The sequence below is a fragment of the Teleopsis dalmanni genome, chromosome X (genome assembly GCF_002237135.1).
Source record: "Teleopsis dalmanni isolate 2A chromosome X, ASM223713v2, whole genome shotgun sequence".
NCBI classification, from domain to species: Eukaryota; Metazoa; Arthropoda; class Insecta; order Diptera; family Diopsidae; genus Teleopsis; species Teleopsis dalmanni.
Genome location: NC_051848.1, coordinates 72,489,084 through 72,506,372, shown reverse-complemented (window position 1 = coordinate 72,506,372; position 17,289 = coordinate 72,489,084). Strand labels below are relative to the sequence as shown.

The window sequence follows — 17,289 nt, the reverse complement described above, 5'->3', positions numbered from 1 at the left end:
TTTTTTGGACGAAATAAAACTCAACAAGAGAAATGTCAAAATTAATCTCCAATGTATAATGTGAACGGTGGAGATTAAAAATCCAGATTAACTTAATCTTGTTTTCTTAATCTCACAGTGTAAACTTAGTATAATTCTAAGTTTTGCTAAACATTAATGAATACATTTTTTGTGTAAATACTTAAAATTGGTTTTAAACACTCTCTGATTATATTTTAAGCTTTGCGGGAACATAATAGTACTTGTGAAACTTTCGTTAGCGAAATGAACTCCATCCAACATGCTGTGTATACAGTGTGCTCACGACTGAATTCATTTTTTATGTGTAGAGAGTTTGCATCAGCTGTTATTTATGTCAACATATATCTAAATGCATTGTTTTTTAATTTATTGTGTTTCGCGATAAAATATGCCAAATTGTTGATTTAGATTGGAAGTACATATGGAAGCAAGTTAGATATGTATTGGGAGTATTGAGCGATAAGTCCCAATGGTTGTTATGCTGGTAGTTTTTTTTTAAAATGGTTTGTAAATAAAGTTAACTTTGTTGTTGTACAATAAAATTAATTTTTGTGGATTTAAGTTAGTGTTGCAATACTGCTAATATTAAGAAGAGCAGCCGTTTTAATTAATTTAAAAGAAGCCAAAGAAATAACATCTGTTGTTAAAAAAATTTTATTTTAAGCTAAAATTGCTGCTACTTGCCTGTTAACTGTAAGTAAGATATTTATTTATCAAATGTATTCTTATATTACTATGCAAATATCTAACAGTGGTTGGGAGCAGAGTTTTTACACACAGAGTTACTAATCGAAGTTCTTTGTTTTAGATTTCTTACTCATTCAGAAAATGTTTCATTACTCAAGTGAGAATTAATAACTACGTTTCAGTGACCTCAGAGCACGTTAAATAATATCGGTAGCTAATATTTAGTTAAAATTACATATGCATATGTATAATGAATATCAATAGGTTTGATATGGTTCAAATTTAAAACTACAAATGATGTTCTAATAAACTTTATCAACATATTTTTATATTTCAAACATTAATTTAAATGGTTATATACATATATAATCTCATAAAATTAAAAAACTGCTACGTAGTATTTTTGATGCAAATATTCCTTGAATAGAAAATTGCTAACAAATTATAATTTTTTTAAATAACTTGTGCAATTACATTTTAAAAAGCGCAGTCAAACAATATTCTTGTTATGAATAAATTCTGCTCATATATTTATTATTTATAACTTTAAAACAATGTTATCTCATTTTGCTCCAGTTAAACAAAAAACAAAATCAAAAAACGAATAAATGGCTTTGGGATTAACTGGAACAAAAAGTTGTACGCGATAATTATAGTTGAATCATATTAAACATATATTATATATACATATATATATAAACATATATATATTATACATATATTAGAAACGTGAGTTATCTACATGGTTAACTACTTTGCTGTAATTGTTAGGAAATCTATACGAAATAGTTTTCTTTGACGGTTGATATAGCAGGGTCACGACGCAATTGAACTTTTATTATATATAATAAGTTACTATATGTAATATATTTGCAGGGGGTTTAATAACGTATATATGTATTTCACAAGTTAAGCTACCAGCATTGTTCAGCAGTTGCGTTTTTTATATGCACTTGTATTCCAATATTATAAATAGTTCTTTACGTAAAAATATTACTGAATGAGAAAGCGACTAAGCTAGATAAAGCTATATAATAAAGTACTGAAGGCCTCTCTAAGATTAGCCATCAAATATTTTAAAATTGTGTAATAGACTAACTTATTTAATACTATTTCATCTGTCAACTTATTTCTTCTATAGACTAATTTAGTTTTAATCAGCAACTACTAAAAAATTCAAGAATAATTTCAAAGCACAGGTTGTTCTATCATTAAAAACAATTGTTTATATCATCCATAAATATTCAAATCTCGAAAGAACACAGTTTTCGCCATCAATTTTTATGTTTAAGAAACCTTATTGAAAAGGAAAAAGAAAACAAAAAAAAAATAATAAAATAAAAAAAAAAAATAATAATAAAATAAAAAAAAATAATAATAAAAAATAATAAAAAAAAAATAGTAAAAAAAAAATAGTAAAAAAATAGTAAAAAATAAAATACAGCCAAGCTCTGAGAAGACTTTTCAAAGTTCCTTGGTACATTAGGACGAATGACATCCTCAGGGACCTCAAGATTGATTCCATCAAAAAAAAAACATAAAGGATAGAGTTCTGAAATTATTTGCGAAAACTGACAGACTTACCAACACCGTGTTATCAAATCTCAGAGTGGCAAATCTCAGGCTACTCGGGGAGGTATGCATATCTGAGGTCAATTATTGCTTAGTCTGATGAAGTGATAAACAATAATCCAGTCAAGGCGCAAAGAGGGGTTTTGAAGAAAACTCGCAGTTAATAGAGAGTAAAAGTGCTCAGGTGCACTGACTCAACTAGCCTCAACATAATATAGTAAAAAAAAATAGTTAAAAAAAATAGTAAAAAATAAAATACAGTTATGATGATGCTGGAGGTTATGTTCGCATTGAATCCATGTTGCATGATATAAACTAACTTCGATTATACTTCATATTTCATGAAATTTATCAACATTTTTTTAAGTATTAATTTCGAATACAACAGGAGGTAACGCCTGTAAAAGTTCGTTCGCAAGCATTTACAAGCGTTCGCTTTGGTGTGGATGTACGTTAAGCTGCCGGTAGTGTGAATAGTTCTAATTGCAGTGCTTTTAGTAAAAGCAGTGTTTTTGGTTAAATCGGGTTTGCTGAAGTACAAAGAGGCGAAATACATTCGCTGTCGTTTTTTGCGTTTTGAGTTTTCGGGTTTTTACAATACAAAACAAAGTATTTTGCAGAGCAGAATATTTTGTGCAAAGATTGCGATTGCGTTGTACATTTTGGTAAATAAACTATTTGCTTAATATCTGATTATTTCAAATTTAGCACCTATTAATTTGTTTGGCAGTAGTAGTACGATTAGTTAAGTGCCAAATATTTGATAAGACAAGTTAGATTATATGCTCCAGTGGATATATGGACGATTAAATATTTTATTGACTTTCTATTTGTTATTAAAAATATATTCCTAAATATTTAGTTTTATTTTGTGGTACATTCGAAAAAGAAGTGTTTATAAATTTATAAATTTTTGAAAATATAATATTTAAGAGGTAACAATTTATGTAAATATTATTTGTACTTTTTACCTAAATGCAGGATAATAGGATACATAAATTCTACATAAGATACATTCCAAAACTATAAACATAGCTTAACATAATTATATATTTCATTTATTAAAACATATTCGAAATAATAATTTTTCATTTCATAAACGTTTTCTCCAATTAACCAGTTTTATATAATTTAATAGATCATGTTAACATACAAACAAGTGATATTGGAGCCCTGATTATACTGTGGCACCATTAACTATATCTATTTAAAGAAAACTATAAACTGACTATAATGAGTTATTGAAAGAATAAAAGTGCGAAATGCTATTTTTTATTAAAATATAAAAATTTTAATTAACTAAATAAAGTAAATCATTCAAAACCATATTACCGGAGATAATTAAAAATTTTACCTAAGCTATATATCAAATTAAAATTTAAGGCATTTACAAACAAAAGTCGTGAAAATGAAAGACTATTGCCGTTTTGTTAAATGTCAAGAATACATTAAAATTTACATCTGAGAAAATGATTGATTACATGTAATCTAGAGTATAGTGCAATAATGAGTTCTGCATGCAATACACTTCAAATATTTTACATCTCATCAGATATTTCAAGATGGTCATCTCATTATTCATAAGGCATTTATTACATCATAATCACTATTTCAATAGTACTGAATGTACTTCAACATTATCCACTATATTACCGATAATGTTTTATATAGTTAATACATAAAGAGTCGATACTGGTTATAACAACATTGAAAGGACTGACTCAATCGAATTGTTGTAAGCGATAGTCATATATACTAAAAAAAAATGATATACATATATTTTAAAAATTATTTTAGTTTTCATATTATTAAGTTATATTTCATTTATCTGCTTCAAAAAGTATACGTGTACATACATATATTTAAGGTATTATACAGATAAATCATTTCACAAAAATGAAAAAAATAATCTGTAATTTGTGTTCGGTGGTTACATTTTGAGTACATATACTCTGGGTTCAAATGAGACCTCAATGCTGATAAACTTGTACCGAATCAATGTGCTTCGGCTATGGAATTTTATTTATATGTTATGTGTTTATCATTGTTATCCATTTCGTTTACATCCTCACCACAGTCGGCAAGAATTTGATTTAGATAATATTTTTTTGTCAAATGCACTAAAGAGAATTGCCACTCTTATGAAATTTATTTTGTTTGATCGTTATAATCAACAACCAAAACGACAATTGTATTAAAATACGATCGCAGGAACCGATATGCAGTTATATCGATGTCGCTATAAAAGATTGCAAATTGTATATATGTATATGGCTAACTAAATCTAACTTCCAGAACCCATCGTTATATCTGGTAGGTCGCTATATCAGGTATTGTTGTAAGTGCTAGCTACTGTTTTTTATTATTAATTACCTTACCAGTAACAATAGGTACAGCAAAACTATTAGTTTGGTCATTATGGAATGCTCATATTTAATATCAATTACAAGTTGTCAATATATCTAGTAATCCGCTACATAGTTCGTTTTCTTCTTCTTACTTTTACTGTTAAACAATTCCAATATATTTACTATGACTATGAAACCATTATAATATAATATATTATTATAAGCAAATTTTATTATAACATAATGAAATAAATACCAATTATTAGAAATTTTGGCTCTGGCATACATATATTAGCGTTCGAAACCGCGGGGTATCTTAACGATTTACGATTATACATTAAAAGTATTTACTGCGTCTTACAAAGTTACTGCAAAGTGCATGAAATGCAAGAATTGCAAGAGTGGAAGAACACCTCTATTGCAGAATTGCAACATCAAAATGAAACAGCTGTTTTTGTAGAATACAAGTTTCACATGAGAAGCAACAGAAGTCAAAAGCGCTGTTTGTTTTTTTTTTTTTTTTTTTTTTCGTTGCAAGCATATAAACATGGGTTTAAGAATAGCAAGATTGCAAGCCATTACAAGCAACTTTGTACGTGTGTTTTGTTGTTGTTCATTGCAAGCTCATGCAATCTGCGCTTTTCGTACACCTAACAATAAGTTTGCCAGACAGAATGAATACCCTTATTATATTATTATTATATTTCAACTGTACTCTTTTAATGTTGAAAATCAGAGTAAGGACCCGCAAACCGTACTTGACTTATGTTGTTCTGATTTAGAGCTTTATCAATTTATTGTTTTTATGTCTTAGATTCACTCGCTGGATTATATTAGAACGAAATCATTAACTACAACTAAAATCATTAGATCACAACCAATATATGTACGTTTTCAACCTTAAACTTCTGTTTATTTCATCGTTAACTCTTGGTCGGTCCTATCTTTCATTTAGTGACTTTAGTGTGTAATGGTGAGGATTTGTTTGTTTTTTATTCTCCCAGAACAAACATACTTTTGCTGTATTATACGAATAATTTATTTTTTAATGATCACATTACAATTTTTTGTTAGCATGGGCTTTAAATACTCGTATAATACTCGTTTTGGATACTCGTACTTCTTTTTTCTCTTTTTTTTTAACCTCCTTTTTAATATCTTGTATAGAAAAATTTTTTGGACAGGAAACAGAAGAAGCTGGGCGTTATTTAAATAATCAGAAAAATTTTGAATCAAAAATATATATAGTAATTCTATGTGTGTGTATGTTTTGATAAGGATGCTATCAGCTTTATTGCATCATTGGAAATGCTGTCCGGATGGATAATTGGATGGCTGGTTGCATCGTTAAAGGTCAATGGTGTTAAATAATATTATTGTAATATGAAAATAGTATGTGTGAGAAGTTAAATTTATTCTGAAATGCTCTTTTTTTGATAGTGAGTCATTTATTCTTATATAGGGTCGTACTTTATATTCTCGATGTGTTTATTGTGAATCATAAAAAAAATCAAAAAACTAAAGCTGGCATGCAAATACAGAATAAATGCAATATAAAAAAATTAAAAAGCTAAAAAAATCAATAAAATTTTGTTTAAAGAGGGCTGGCTTCTTCTTACTTACGATGTAGTTAGAGTAGAGTACCTCAAAATACAGAAATATATAAAAAATTAAGTTTTTCATGTTTTGTCTAAAGTAATTGATACGATTTAGTTGTTTATTATATGTTTTTCTATTAGTTTAAATATTATTTAAATCACATTAAAATAAGAAGATTTAATGTATCTTAAATGAAAAGAAACTCACATATATATATATCAGACTTGCCCATTACTATATATGGGAAAAAAGTTTTTGGGGTTTTGTATGGTTTGGTTGCTTAAAAAGATGATAAATTAAGTAAAAAAATTTCTGATCAATCGCTTTATCGCAATAGGGAAAGTTGAGTTGCAGTATTTAAACTTTCGGAAAACATGTTTTAAATAGTACTATGTCCTTTGTATATATACGCAGCAAATAATGAGAATTCCAAATTGTAATTTTTAGTATTATAAAAAAAAATAATGGTACGACAAAGCTTTGACTCAATACTTTAGACCTCATTCATTTTAAGAAATAATTGCTTGAAACTTATTATTGCTATTGCTGTACTTAACAACAGCATCTATTGCGTCAGATCTAATGCTTCATCAGTACTGATATCATCAGTAGACATATGACAGCATCATCTACTCTAAGACTCAGTCACACCACAATGGAGTGCTAGTGACCATGGACACGACTCTATTCTAAAAGTTTTCAGTCCTACTACAAATAACATTGACTACACCCTTCCCGTTCTCGATTTTGATGGGAAATTCGTTGTTAAATTCTCATCAAGAGAGGTTTGGCTGTCAGGCGGCCCCTCCTTGGGTCAGGGTCTAACCATTTTTACCGACAGTTCGAAGAAAGAGTAAAGAAAAAAAGAAAATAAAGAAAGAAAAGTAAAAACCCAATTTAATATTCTATTCTCAGAGGTTAATAAATTTAATCTCACTTCTTATATAAATTAATGTTTGTGCTAAAGCGGCATTGTTGTAGTAAAGATTGCAATACTATTTTGTCGTTGCTCGAGAGAAAAAATGATGTATCGGCATTAAGCAGTACTGAGACAAATCTATATATTTATTAAATACGAATAAAAAACTGTTTCACCTACACGAATGCTACCAATTCTGGAGTATCGTCTTTTATGATAAGAAAAATTTTTCTGTTGAGAAATGCTTAAATAAACAAAATAATCGATTTGTTTGCTAGGCCAATCTTACGAATAGTCTCAAGAAGTTTAGCAGCACAGTTCAAGTGTGAGATTTTAAGTGAGAGATGGATATCCCAAAAAGATTCGTAGTAAAAAGTGTTTAAGAGTGTTGATGTGCTCAAGAAATTCATTTTATGCGAATGAATTAAAGGATAAAAATTCTGCTGATTTGTATGCGTACAGTATGCGATTACTATCGGATACCTGAAAGTTATAGTTCGTGTTAGAGGCGGTCTTATTGAAGACTCGAAATGAATTTGAGAGCTTTAACGGTACAGCAAGAAATTTTTTTTTTTTTGGGTGCAGTAAAGTTTAATTTTAAATAAAAATATATAACATTCTGAAAAGTCACAGTTAAGATGTGATATCGTAAGCGATATAGAAACGATTCGAACTTATAGTTTCAGCACTAGAAATATTGAAATCATATCTAAAAATGAATGTGATAGTTTAAAATCGACCTTTTTCGACTTTAATCCTAGTATTTTCTAGTGCTAGAAATCTTTTATGTTATTTACTTGTCTACATAATACGATAAAGCATAATCAAATATCTGGTTTTCGCTCCTCTTGCCAAGTTAGTCTACAAGTTTTGCTTTTATTACAAATATCTATTATCGATTAAAGATTATGTCTAATATTTTATATAATTTATATTAAGTTTTTGGATTATTAAGCCAAACCAAGGGGTCTATTTTTAATGCATGCGGTTTATCTCAGAATGATTATTTTATTAGTGTGATTAGAAATTCTTTTGAACACTTTTTGCATTTCTTTATTTATACGTCTGTGTATTATCAAATAAATCTAAAATGTGATAAGAGAAATATTCATAGTGGTTATTCGATTAGATTCTTTCTATATCAATGAATTGAGATCACATAGAGTAATTAAGATATATATTTTCAGTGCATTTGCGGACATAGGATTTAATGCTTATATTTGTTAACTTATCAATAGTAAAAATATTCGGTACTAAGGAAAGTGTGTTTTATAAAAATAAACAAATTATTATACATCCGCTGAAAAAAATATATAAACAAAGTATATTTTCAAAAATTAGCAAACTACTTTATATACCTATTATATATTAGTTCATTTTAATATATTTCATTTTGTGAGCTAATTCCTCCGTATATATCACAAAAAAAAATTTTTTTACTAATCATCGATTATTGTTATAATTTGTTAAATGTAGTGACCACTTTATGTCTTATGTCTTTAAGCTCAAAATTTTATTAACGCTTCAAATGTTACTTAGAGGGGTTTTCGAAGTGCAGCATCTAATCAAATAAAATAAAAGCCTATAATTTTAGACAGCAGACAGGGATTAAATTCCCTGACTTTATGAACGTTGACACAAATAAACAATATAATCATAGAGTACATTATGTTCTATGATCTTGAGAATCGTGAGGCAAACTATTAACAGTGCCAACTTTCGATAATAGACGATATTTAATTGAACGTCGCCCGACGTTTTTGAAAATTTTTCAACTATTTTTTTTACTGACTAAAAGCTCTTGTATCTTTCTGTAAATATAAATATAAAGTATATTATATTTTATAAATTATGAGCGTAATTATAGAACATTCACCAATATGAACAATATTATTGCTGAATTGACATTTATCTAATACAATTAATACACCGAAAACTTATACTAATCTAATAGATAACCTTCCAAAAGGAAATTAAAAGACGATTTAAGGAAAACAATTCTTAATCTCAAAATGTATCAAATGTTGTTCTACACTTATTCATCTTTCAAGAAAATTTTTATTTTATTTATATATTTTTAGAAAATTAGCTTAATACGATTTTAGTGCTGTTACAAAGCATTGAAGTCAATTGAATATCAATTTAGTAAAAAAATTTACAAAGTTTAAAAACATGTTTTATGATAATAAAGTAAATTTGTTATATCGAAGAATGTCGCAGCAAGTGCAATTGTTGTTAACGAATGAAGTTTTCATTTTAATAAATTAAATTAAACAAAATAAGTGCACGTTGACTTTGTGTGTTTTGTTAATACGCGAGACTATGATTCAAATTTTATAGGGTTCGATTCCTGACAGTCATATATAACTCGCTATAGTATTATATCGACAATTAAACCAATATATGTATCCGGACACTGTTGATTATGTTGGAAATTTGACGGCATTTGAAAGATCAAAATAGTTCTTCAGAAGAATAAAATTAAAGTTCTTTTGGAAATAGAATTCTTGTCATAGGGCATGAATATGACCTAATAACCTTTTGAGACGTTTCATCTCCTGACTAGCTCAGATCTATGTGCTCAGCTTAGATAAGTAACATTACTTGCAATATTAATTAAAAAACCTCTTATTAGTCAATATGACGATTTGTTGTTAATTTAAAATCTACACTTTGTTTAAATATAATAAAAAAATAAAAAAAGGGCATGAATATGTTAATTTGAAAATTAGTTACTTAGTTTAATAAACTAATTAATTAGTTTTACTGTTTATAATGCAATAAAAAAATCTATAATTAATAAGAATTGCTTTTACATACTTCGATACAAATCTACCATAAATTTCATGACTAAAAAAGTTTAAATAATTCCTTATACAAGTCAGACAATTTAAAACTAATGCAAAATTTATTTCAAAAATATTTAAGAAATCTTTTCTTTTAAAGAATCTTATGCTTTGTCTCAATAGATTCCTTAAGAAATTTTTCCAAACTCTACAAAACACAATTTTTCTATTATTGTATTTATAAAATAAAAATAATGAACTAATTAATAGAGAGGTTTCGAAAAGCACTGAACTACAGTGAATTTATTTTATATTTTAATTAATTGAATTTTTGACTGTTCATACAGCTGTTGCGAGTATTGCTAAATACCCAACAGTAGTGGTCTTGAAATTATTTCTTATATTTAATTATTCATAAACTGTTTGTGTTTTTTTAAGACTGCAAGCACGAAGGGTGGAACTCATGCCCTGCCAAATTTAAAGCTCAAAGTCAATGTTCAATCGACTCACAATTCGCCGAAATCCGTTGTTAATCGTAACAACCGGGAAATCGCTATCTATTTTGTTTTTTTTATTATGTACTTTGTTGTTTTTTGGTTCTTCGAGATAATTGTGCTCCCAAAAGCACTATTTTTAATTCTAGAAAAAACAATCACTCAGAAAGTATACCAAATTAGTGCTTATTGTCAATAAATTTACTAGGAAACGCACTGGATTTTAAATAAGATTGGACTTAACCCACTTAAAATAAAATTTAATCATAATGTAATTTATTAATATATAACTTAAATGGGAATAGTTAGTATTTTTTGTTACTAAAACAACCATTTATTTACTTAAGACCAAAGGTAGTTTTATCGAAATTTTAAATATATATAATTTAAACAATTATAAAAAAAATTTAAAAACCAAATATAAATTTTAAAACTATATATATTATTAAAAAGACAACAAAACTGTTTGTTAATATATTGAAATTTCGTGGAACATACAACGCTGTTTTCGAGTATTGGGAAATACTCATTATAAATGGTCTTTGGAAATATTCAAATTTTTAATTAACTTATAGTTCGAATATTTCCAAAAACCACTGATGATGAGTACTTACTTAGCAATACTTGAAACATCGTTGTGTGGTCAGCCGAATTTTAATAATTTAAAATAAAAAATTTTTGTTATTGTGTTTTTAATTCTATTCGAACCCTTCTAATTTTTAAATAGTTTATTTTCACCATAAGACGCATCACTTTAGAAAAAAAATTAACATTATATATATTATTATTTTGCTAATAAATAAGTGCTTTTTTATATATATTAAGTTTTTTTTTTAAAACAAAAAAAAATTAGATAAATAAGAACTAAATAAATTAATATTGTTTTCCAAATTAAAATAATTTATAATAAAACTATATATGCAAATCTTTATTTTTACGCATAACTTTAATTTTTACTTTTTGTTTTTATTTTCAGATTGGAATAATTTAAATAGTCAAAATTAATTTTACTTAAGCTTTAAGCTTGACAATCTGTGATATATCCAAAGTTAATTTTAATACAATATTCTCAGAAATAACTAGTGGGCACAATGTGCTGTAAATGTTGTAGTGTTACACAGCGAAAAGTTTGGGTTTATGGCCTTGGAACTGTATTTGTTGTTTTAGGAATAGTTTTGGTCATAATATGGCCGGACGTTTCTCTAAAAATTATGTACAATGTAAGTTATTCAAAAATATATATCATAAAATTATCTTCAATTTTAGGAATTTGTAATTTTTTTATTGTATATAAGTATTCTGTTTCAATATATAGTTATAATATTATAAAATTAATTGTTTTTGTTTTTTATAAAAAATCATTTAGTTAAAATTTTTTCATGTATTATATTTGAGATTTTTGTATACCCACCATATATGATATAAGTCTGGTTTGATGACTAATGATAGTCACACAATCTTGAAATTATATTCGTAATATTTTGTTTTATAATTTGGCAATTAAAACGATAAAGTTTTGCGGAATTGAGTGGATAAAGAAGAACTTTGGGTGTGGATTATACAAAACATTTTCAAAAAAGAATATGGACAATATGGAAACATTGCACCATCATATGGTTTATTTCAAAACTGGCTTACCGAATTTTGTGTTAAGTGGATAAAATTTAGTGATGAAAAACTCCAGATCTCTGAGTATAAATAAACGATATTATGGAGGCGATTGCTTCAATTTATGAATATTTTGAGGTGCTCTAAAAATTCTATTTTTTAAAAAGAATATATATATAAATTGGAACAGCGTTGCAAAAAGATGTATGAAGACCTACGTCAAATAATAAATTTAAAATTAAACAAAAAATTCAAATTGTTTATTACTGACTTATCTAGCAGACATCGTATATCTTCACTTCCAAACATGCAGTCAGTCAATGGAAATTAAATATTGAATGTTATCTTAAGTTACCTTAATTTACTGATATATATTATTCTGCTAGATAGGATTATAAAAAGTTGTACTGTTTTATACATTAGCTGATAGAAAACAAATAAATAACGTAAAAAATCGGCATTACATCGTAGATTAGTTTAGAGCAGTTAAAAAGGAAGTTCTAGACAAGGTATTACATATAAAACCAGAATCTTATTTATAATAATGAATATTAACCTGATTTAATAGCGATGAATGATATTTATTATATATGACAATATTTCCAATACTGTTAATATCGTTATTATAAAATTCATATAAACTAGCACCCCTGTGTGGTATTTAGAATCTAGAGTTTATGTTTTTATAATAAAAAATGGCATTAGTATTACTCAACAAATAGAAAAAATTTATTGATAAAATTGCATTTAAGTCAAACATATATTTATATAGATATATGCGTTTCATATATTATATATATTTCATTATTTATAATATTTCTTAATTTGCTCAATTCAAAAACATATTTCTTCTCATATTCACAGAATTTGGTATTAAAAACTGGCTCCGAAGGTTATGAAAGTTGGGTCGAAGCGCCAATCCCAATTTATTTGGAGTTTCATATGTTTAACTGGACCAATCCTGAAGAAATACGAAATCCGAATGTTAAACCGAATTTTGTAGAAATGGGACCATATGTTTTTCTCGAAAAGCACTTAAAGCAGAATATAAGTTTTTATCCAAATGAAACGGTGTCTTATTATGAAAAAAGAACATGGTTTTTTGATAAAGAACGGTCTAATGGAACTTTAGATGATATGATAACAACTGCACATGTTATAACTGCAGTATGTACTTGCATTTTACAAAATTGATATCAATGTATATATTCCATATATTTTTATTTACTTTATAGACCGTTGCAGATGAAATGCGACATCAGAAAAAATTTGTGAAAAAAGTGATCAACTTTATGTTAAATCATGAGGGTGGAAAATTGTATACAACTAAGCCAGCAGGCGAATGGATCTTTGATGGTTATCAAGACGATCTCATTGACTTTTTAAATCTTTTTAATACAACGAAAATTAAAATTCCATACACACGTTTTGCTTGGTTAGCAGATCGTAATGGCTCTGTTGAGTATGATGGACTTTTCACAATACATACTGGTGTTGGTGATATAGCTGATCTTGGAAGGCTTACTCATTGGAATAGAAATAATGAGAGTGGCTTTTATGAAGCTCCATGTGGTACAATAAATGGTACTACTGGTGATCTATTTCCTCCGCATATGGATACCAATGAAGAAATCACAATTTTCGCCACTGATGCATGCCGATATATGAATTTGGCTCCAAATGGTACTTTAGAGCGGCATGGTATTAAAGCAACTCAGTGGGTTGGTACAATTGAAACGCTTGATTCTGGTGAAAATTACCCAAATCAAAAGTGCTTCTGCAATCCTTTGCATGAGGAATGCCCCAAAACGGGTGTCGTTGACTGCAAAAAGTGTAGAGATAATGCTCCAATCTATGCTTCGTTTCCACATTTCTATCTCGCTGATCCATCGTATATCGATGCAGTTTCTGGCATGAATCCAGATCCAGAGAAACATCAATTTATGCTGTCAGTTGAACCTTTCACAGGAGTGCCTCTTCAAGTAAATGGACGTTTACAAATAAATATGATGATTGAACCTGATGATATGTTTGAGTAAGTTTCAATAAATACATTTTTATTATGTATAGTTTTTTAATAGAAATATAATCCTGCATAATTTTAGTAACAATTATGATTTATTCTTAACAAAATATGCAATTTAATTTTATTTGTATTACTAAATGTATTTACCATTATATTTTGTGTCCAGTATATATAGGGGTGTGCCGAAATTTTTAATGCCAATGTTTTGGTTTGAACAAACTGCTCAGCTTGACAAAAAACTCGCCAATAAAACAAAAGTAAGTTTCTTTTTTAAAAATATTTATTGATAATGATTTAATTATTAATTTTCGTTTTAGCTTGCTATTAATTTAGAAGATTATGGATTTTATTTCGGTATATCACTTATTGTATTTGGTGCCTTATTTTTCATAGTCGGGATTATTTTGACTGTTACAAAATCCTGGCAGCGTCGCAGCAACGAAGATGAAGATATGCTAACAAACTAATTGTTTTCTAAAAATTTAATTAGATTTTGTTTTTTTTTTTGTTTTTTGTACATATCATTTTAAATATACGTTTAGTCATTTTTATTCAATTAATATCGACATTATCATTTATGTTAAAGTATTATGTAATTACAAAAACAACGAAATAAAAGTAATGCTACTAACTTAATATATTTTTGTATTATTACTTTATGAATTAAGACGTTTTTGGGTTGGGTATCTTATTATATAATATTTATATAATAAATAGTTATATAGTTTTTATAAGTTTTTTAGTCATTAAATAAACGAATTTTTAAAAATAATTACTTATATGTTTATATTTAAATGCAGTGTTTTTCTAAGAGGAGTTTATATCTTATAGGGTTTGCTATGTTTTAAAAGTTTTAGAAATGTCTATAGGGGTCATACTTTTACAAATCGAACAACACTTTGACTTCATCATCTCCATTTTGGCTGAAATTTTTTTTATGAGCTCCTTTCATAAAATAAGAAGACCCGTATCTCGGAAAAAAAATATGAAATTTTCTTGCTAGGAGATATGGACCCATGGGGTTTTGAAATTGTAGACACATTTTTAAATGGTCATTTCTCAGGCTCCATAAATGATAGAAACTTGAAATTTGTTGCGTTTTAAAAATAATTGATTGAATATTTAAGAAATAGTTTAAACAATTAAGATTGTGTATTTTTAAGTATTAATATTAACTGTTAAATTTCAAAATAAAATTAATTCAAATGTGTTGAATTAAATTTTATTAGAAAATAAAAATTTTCAGAATGGCATTATTTTTTGAAATTTTTTTTTCCCACAAAACACATCAGCTCATGCGTACTATATTTCCGATGAATGAATTTTTAAAGAAAAGAACACAAAAATTCTTATATATTATTTTTGATTTCGATTTGTAATAAAATTTTACATAATATCCAAAACTTAGAGGACGGCATTGTCCTTACAAGTATTTTTTAAAAATTAATTTATCCTTTACCACACATACACATACACAAAATTTTTCAGTAAAAAAAAAGGGCGAACATGCCAGAAAAATTTTTATTTTTATTTCTGATTCGGATTAACCAATAATTCCTGCCTAAAAAATAAATATTTCCAGTGTGGAATTGTTTTTAGAAATATTTAAAAAAATTAATATAATATCTTTAATAATAATATCTTTAAATCTGTTTTACACAAAAAGTGACACAAAAGTGTTTAATTTTTTTTTTTAATTGAAATTATTATTAAGATCTACATAAAAATTAAAATTTATAGAACGTTATTGTTTTCGCGTTATGTATGACCCATATACATTTGATAAAAATGTCAACCTTTTTTTTAGAGTTAGTAGTAGTATCTGATTAACCACCATGTTATGTTCCTAGTAAATCAATTATTTATATTATATATTAAAAGTTTAAGATCTATGTCACTTTATATTGAAATATAAATTTCAGGCATAAATGACATATGCCTGAATGTCATATCACCTACTTATTTTGCACCAATGAATTGGAGACAGAAGATTCAGCACACTCAAATTGATATATACACAATAAAAATAAAATCTATCTACACTCACTAGAACACTTTTTCTATATTCTATATATATCTTTTGTTATATCGTTGTGACGATATGAAGGCTGACAGCAACAGTGAGATTGCGTATGGTCAACTGACAAGGCCTAAACGCTATTTGTACAAACGCAGTATTTTCTCCGATATCTTATATACGTCGCAATAACCTTGGTAACTAGTCTTTATCTAAAATATCAAAAGTTAGAAAACTGTGAAGTACCACATAGGGTCAGAATATATCCAGGTGTCAAACTGTTACTTGTTAGATATTAACATGTGTGTTTCCAATATCAAATACTTTTAGCCTTAAATTCCAGCACTCTGCAGAAGAATCATTGGGTGTCAAAATGAAAATTAGACGATTAAAATTCGGTATTTTCTAAACCAGTAAAGATATTGAAATGAAATTTTCTTAGAATATAGTTTTGATATGGTCTTTCTTTTGATATATTTGGAGTCTTATCCAGAACATGGCCAACTTTAACAATTTTTTAAATATCTTAAAAACTTTGATAGGAAGAAATTTGAAATTTGGTGTACTAAATACCAGAGCTATAATACATATACTTAAAATATATTTAAGGAATATATATCATTTCCATATCACTACTGGTTCAGTAAAAACCGTAATATTGTTAACTTAATAACCAACAGCTTGACTGGTGTTAGCTATTGAAAATTAAGTAAAAATTATAATTCTCACTTTGTTTAGTGAGTTGAAGCTATATATAGTTCAAACCTCTACAATAGTTAGTGAGTTAGAAAATAATGTTAATATAAAATTGTGCGTTTTTAGTCGGTTCAAAGATACTAGAAATTATTCTACAATTTCCTTATCTGTATACTATAACATGCCTTATGATACGTTGTAATAGATTCGCAAGCTATATGTATTGGTTTAGCGCATAAAACGATAGCATCATTTAAAATAATGTGGTGTATTGTTATTTTAAAGTATAGCAAGTTTTCACCTAAACTTAAATATTCTTCACTGGGAGTTAGTAGGACTAAAATAACTTTGCAGATCTACAATCAAATCCAGTTAAATAATATGTACTAACAATAAATAATTTCATATCAATATTCAGAAAATACTAAATTTTGATCATCTAATTTTTGTTTTGACACTTTGCGAGACAGTTCTAAATGTCTACTTTATACGAATACTGCTTGAATTCACTATTTT

At 27.1% G+C, this 17,289-nt stretch overlaps 1 protein-coding gene across 4 annotated transcripts; it reads left to right on the top strand.

Annotated features, from left to right (window-relative positions):
* Window positions 1-354: 354 nt before the first annotated feature.
* Window positions 355-14,698, top strand: LOC119687449 (protein croquemort). Of its 4 annotated transcripts, none has more exons than XM_038101770.1 (7): window positions 355-524; window positions 588-714; window positions 11,403-11,646; window positions 12,899-13,201; window positions 13,270-14,069; window positions 14,227-14,317; window positions 14,378-14,698. In XM_038101770.1, exons 3-7 carry the CDS (start codon window positions 11,518-11,520, stop codon window positions 14,525-14,527), a joined length of 1,473 nt encoding a protein of 490 aa, XP_037957698.1. In that variant the 5' UTR covers window positions 355-524; window positions 588-714; window positions 11,403-11,517; the 3' UTR covers window positions 14,528-14,698. The 4 variants fall into 4 exon arrangements, with proteins under 4 accessions (XP_037957698.1, XP_037957696.1, XP_037957699.1 ...); XM_038101768.1 differs by having other exon boundaries at window positions 584-714; XM_038101771.1 differs by lacking the exon at window positions 588-714.
* Window positions 14,699-17,289: the final 2,591 nt, after the last annotated feature.